Consider the following 5,402-nt stretch of genomic DNA (forward strand, 5'->3'; position numbering starts at 1 on the left):
ATATTTTTGAATATTTATTTAGTACACAAACACAGCATTGGTCCAGATAAATCGGCGCATGAACTCTCTGTTGGTGAAACCCAAGGTTCAGCATTATCTGCATATCCCGAACCATGGTTTCATAATGTGTGCTGGGCACGTAGTACACGTATCAGCTACAACGACTCGAATATGATCTCTCTAAGCGAGTGTTGAAACTACTCATAACCTGAACCATGTCGCGTTGACGCTTGCTTTCCTGTAATATGGCAATGATAACTAGTTTCACCTGACCACTATACCGCAGTCGGCAGTGTGAAGCGTCGCGGAACAGGTTCTAATAGCTTTCCGAGAACCTAATCTCGAAGACAACATGTTGACTTGATCATTGATATCTGGGATAGAGGAAATAAGGAAGGCTGAAGATAAGTATTAGAAAAACAGGATATGAAGAGGTATAGATAATTACCAGTAAGTAGGGTAACTATAGCTTAGTGATATTGCGCTTCAGGGGAGGAGGTAACTTCTTGAATTGTATCACAGCAGCAAGCCCTTCTAGAGCAGAATGTATTGAAGTTTTGAACATTATTATCGCTCTCTATAGCGTACTCAACCCAAGTAACGAGATGATTAAGCGACGTGACCTGCCAGCCGGCCTCCCAGAATCCACATGACTCGAGGCAAAATATAGCTTTGGTGCCAAACATATGCGAGGTCCAAGAGAGACGCAGTGAAAGTAATATAGAGACCAAGTTTTACTGATTCTTGATGCCGATCCCTCAATTTTGGGGCAGTTCTAAGAAGGCAGAATAGAGATAAAGCCCCCAAGCCCCAGCTAAGCTCAGCAAAGTAAGCATTAGCATGGCGCAGAACACCACGAATGGGTGATTTAAAAGGTATAGCCCGAGGATCAATTTTACAAACCGGTTTAATATCATATCACATGCAGTGACAGGCGCTGTGGAGAACTTCTTGCGTTGTCCAGGTAATCTTCACGCACGATTCGCGACGTCGGTCAATGCAACTAAATGCAGCCCCGCCTGATCGCTGCAACGATGTGTAATCAAAATTCAATTTGACAATTAAATAGTAGATCCCACCCAACCTACTTGCTGAGAACACGGTTTCCAGTTCTCTGTCAGACAAAATATCTTATAACCATGGGGTCCATTGTGGTTGACCAACCTTACCGGCCTACGCCAGCCGATATCACCATTGACAACCACCGACCGGGAGATCCGTCCAAGATCCTGTTCCACAATGTCCGCATCTTAGATTCTACCGGCCGGGCTCCTTACGAAGGAAACGTATTAATCGAAGGAGAACGTATCGCCGCCGTGGGCGATGTCAGCGACTCAGCCGCCCGCGGTGCGTTGGTGATCGACGGCGAAGGCAAGAAAACGCTAATGTCTGGGTTAATGGATGCCCATACCCATCTAAGCTTTAATAATTCACCTACTTTGGACGGGCTTACCAGCGCACCACTCGAAGAACATGTCCTATCGACAGCTCAGTCGGCCAAGACCTACCTCGACTGCGGATATACGATGTGCTTTGGCGCAGCATCAGCTCAACCTCGGCTCGATATCGCCATCAAAGGTGCCATAAAGTCCGGTATGATTCCAGGTCCACGTACCCTGGCGAACGCACCGGAGATTACAACCACCGGAGGAGCAATTGTACCCGGTATCTCGCGCAATGCGGACGGGCCGCACGAGATGCGGAAGCAGGTTCGGGAGTTTATTATGCTCGGGGCGGACAACATCAAGCTGAGCATGAGTGGTGATGACATCAACCCAACGATGCCGAGCACGGAAACGTATTTCACTCTGGAAGAAACAGTAGCTGCAGTAGACGAGGCCCATAATCGTGGGAAACGTGTCTGTGCACATGCGAGAAGTGCTCAGTCTGTCAAGTTTGCCCTCCAAGCTGGGGTTGACGTTATCTACCACGCCAGTTTCATTGACGAAGAAGGAATGGACATGCTAGAGCAAAGGAAGGAGCACGTTTGGGTTGCTCCAGCTCTGAACTTCTTCTATACCACATGCACTGGCGAGGCAACTCCGTACGGTATAACTGCCGAAGACGCAGCAAAGAAAGGTTTGAAGTATGAGGTGGACACAGCCTGCAAGGCGATGCAAGAGATGCGCCGGCGGGGAATTCGTGTCATGCCCGGCGGTGACTATGGCTTTGCTTGGGCTCCGCATGGGACGTATGCTAGAGATCTGAAACATCTTGTGGACTTATTTGGGTATACTCCAATGGAGAGTATTATTGCTGCCACTGCATTGGGAGGGGAGATGATGGGCTACCCGAACGCATTAGGCAAGGTGGCACCAGGATACTATGCGGATGTGATTCTGGTGGATGGTGACCCTCTGTCCGATCTGGACATCTTGCAGAAACAGGAGAAGCTGCATGCAATTGTTATTAATGGTCATATCCATAAGCACGTTGTGCCCTCCCAAGCTGTCTATGCGTAATGGATCGGGGTCAGGAAATTCGGATAGGCGGTTGATGAAGTTATCTCTGTCGGTTAAGACTTCAGTGCTGGGGTTTGCCTTGTCGGTCGCAGCCCCTCCATATGTTCTGTCGCCAGGTTGAGCTCCAGTCCATGCCATCCAAACACACTGGTAGTTGCTAACACTAAATGGCATTCTTACTCTCTTAAAACCAAGCATTCTCTCTTACGTTGTCCTGTTCACTATCATGTTTTTCTCCTTTCTTGTAGATACTCTTATCTGAAGCTGATAGTGCGGGCCAATTGACAGCAGTTCGACGCAAAATGGTAATCGCATCTATCCACTAGAGGATACTTGTCAGCGGGTCGCCAAAATCGCTAGCCTTCTTCAGGCACAAGGAATCTCTCTTCGGTTCTTGAACCTCGTAAAGGATCAAGATTTAGATAATTTGACGAACCAGGAGGATATAGTCAGCAAAGTGAGGGGTGTCAAGTAAAGCGGAGGAACCCGAGTTCAAGCAAACCCCACTTCGACACAACAAGTGCTGAATCTCTCATCTCCCATGGTGGCAATGACCCAGATGCAGAGGTATCTACGAGTAATCACAGAACAAATCGCGGTGTAGAGGTGGTGTTGTATTCTTATATGGACTAGCAGGATCAGAAGTAAGAGGAGTTCCGGAGGGCCGCGATGGACCATCAATACTCTTCGCATGGACATGTTCCTGTGCCTCGTCTTAAATGGTATCAATTTAGGCTTATTCCCCTGTACTTACCTTACACCTTTGCCATAGTTTTATTGAATTGTTCACGGCTGCGTTGAGAGCCAAGCGTATATGTGGCTGTAGTCTTTAAATGGGAACTAGTGGCTACTCTGCAGAATTCAAAATATTGAGGTTGTGATGGGGACAGTCCATGCGTCTACAGCAATATTCGTCAGTAAAATCCTACTATGTACATACTTCATGCATACAAACGTCGCCCGGCTGCTTTATGTTTAAAGTCTATTGTAAATGTGGATCCCCACGCAGCTAGAGTTTATCTTATGACATGCGCTAGCTCGAAAACTATGTTCATGCAGTGTTCTATCCATAAGAGTGGTGCTCCCTCTTATTTACCGTGGTTTCTATTTTTACCTTCACTTCAGTGTTTCTTCAGGATATCTCTGGTGGGCTGATGGGTCTCGCTACTCCGTAAGTAGTTCTCTAGTTTTCCGGGCCGAGGCAGATATGACCCGGGTAATATTATAACCCCGATAATGCCGTGTCTAAACGCTTATCAACCATGGGATTTCGCGATGGTGCTCGACGTTATGCAGGGCATAACCTATCACGTGCACACTGTTCTCTTTTCCGATAACAATCAGCCAAGCTTGCGCTTTCCGATGTCGCGACTCGCGAACACAACAAGAGAGCCTCCGTTTACTAGACCCGCAATGAATCCCTTCATACAGCGGTCTCAAGCAACCTGGCACCGGGTTGGCCATGTTTCCGAATTTCCCGACCTTGACTTGGACAAAGACTGCTCTCGGATTGCCCCCAGTTGCAAAGCCTTCAACATCCCCAAGACAAATGTCGACCCTCCGGTCGAAGCAGACATTGATCTCCCAGGAGATTTGAAGGAACAGGTACTTGTGTTCAAATACAAGGGCAAGGTTCATGCCATTGACCATGTAAGTGAGACGAGCACATAATCTTTATCTTAAACTGACCCCTTCCAGCAATGCCCTCACTCGTCATTCCCACTTTCACAGGGCACCCTCTTTGATATTGAAGACTTTGGCATCACCCTCAGTGCTGGGGTCACATGTCCCAAGCATGGCTGGTCCTTTGATCTCTTTTCTGGACAGGGTGACCGTGGTAACTACAAGCTTAAAATATGGGAAGTGCAACTGCGTGAACCCCATACAAAGGACGAGTCTTCCGATGGCCCCGACCAGGAGGTTTGGGTGAGGCGGAAGCAGCGAATCGGCTAAGCTGGCAACTTGATTCTCTTTAATGGCTGTTTATCTTCAAGAACTGGGTACGAGAAATTCGACTCCCGGCCCGAATCGGCCTCGATAGGTCCCGTGCCGCAGAGCAACACCGGCGTCTCCAAGAAGTGAGACGATGGTGTAGGTCATATCGCATTCGTTGCTCCACAGTGAATTCCAATATGGAATGCGACGTTATATTCCATCATAGTGAGAAGCAGCTGCGGCTCCTCCTTGTGCGAATACTTGACGCGTGTCTGATTGTGAAGGCTACTTTGCACAGGTCACTAGCCTTGTATCCCGATATGGTTCCAGGTTGTGATTATGATTTTTGCACAAGCATGTGTGCTAGTCGTTCGCTGACCGGGGGCCTGCAGCTGGCGCCTTTTTTCTGGTGTGCGACCATATTTAGCAGTGATGTGTTGGTCAGTCCGGAGAAATCGGCTTTTCAGGGGAATGGGCATGAAGGCGTTTACGATCGACCTCAACGATATAGGATGGTTGGAGGTAATCATGCATACTGGAGCAGGGCATTTGTTGCAGAAGTTCAGAGAGCTCAACACATCGCAGTCTGTGTAGCAAAGCCAATGTGATTTAATCTTTGCACAAACAGGCTGCATAGAGAGTTTGAGATGATGTGGATAATATGACCGCGAGATTTAACTTATCCATTACCCTTTGTCGTAGCTGTACACCCGCATGTCTCCACACCGCAAAGGTCCAGCATCCAGGTTCATAACTGCTATTTATAGGGTGTATATATACGCCAGTTCGGTAGGCTGGCAATCTTGGCCTTGTGCCTCAGGCAGTAAGGCATAAAGATGGTTCTGTGGCTATACTCCTACAAAGGGAGGACAATTTGACATCTTCATTGTGATTCCTGTTAAGCTCCAGCATACTGCCCATACTGCCCACACATCTACCAGCACAATTTTAAATAATTCATCTATGATTTTGACGCAAAAGATCGTGTTTCGCTTCCCTTCTCGT

General features: G+C 47.8%; 2 protein-coding genes across 2 annotated transcripts; both read left to right on the top strand.

Annotated features, from left to right (window-relative positions):
* Positions 1 to 1,139: 1,139 nt before the first annotated feature.
* Positions 1,140 to 2,462, top strand: ANOM_011800 (amidohydrolase; the record flags this gene model as incomplete). Its single annotated transcript, XM_015557056.1, has 1 exon — positions 1,140 to 2,462. One exon carries the CDS (start codon positions 1,140 to 1,142, stop codon positions 2,460 to 2,462), a length of 1,323 nt encoding a protein of 440 aa, XP_015400957.1.
* A 1,413-nt stretch (positions 2,463 to 3,875) lies between these two features.
* ANOM_011801 (Rieske (2Fe-2S) protein) lies at positions 3,876 to 4,415 on the top strand (the record flags this gene model as incomplete). The annotated part of the gene is made up of 2 exons (XM_015557057.1): positions 3,876 to 4,112; positions 4,161 to 4,415. The coding sequence occupies 2 exons, from the start codon at positions 3,876 to 3,878 to the stop codon at positions 4,413 to 4,415; spliced, it is 492 nt and encodes a 163-aa protein (XP_015400956.1).
* Positions 4,416 to 5,402: the final 987 nt, after the last annotated feature.

The sequence above is a fragment of the Aspergillus nomiae genome, assembly GCF_001204775.2.
Source record: "Aspergillus nomiae NRRL 13137 chromosome Unknown contig00728, whole genome shotgun sequence".
Lineage (NCBI taxonomy): Eukaryota > Fungi > Ascomycota > Eurotiomycetes > Eurotiales > Aspergillaceae > Aspergillus > Aspergillus nomiae.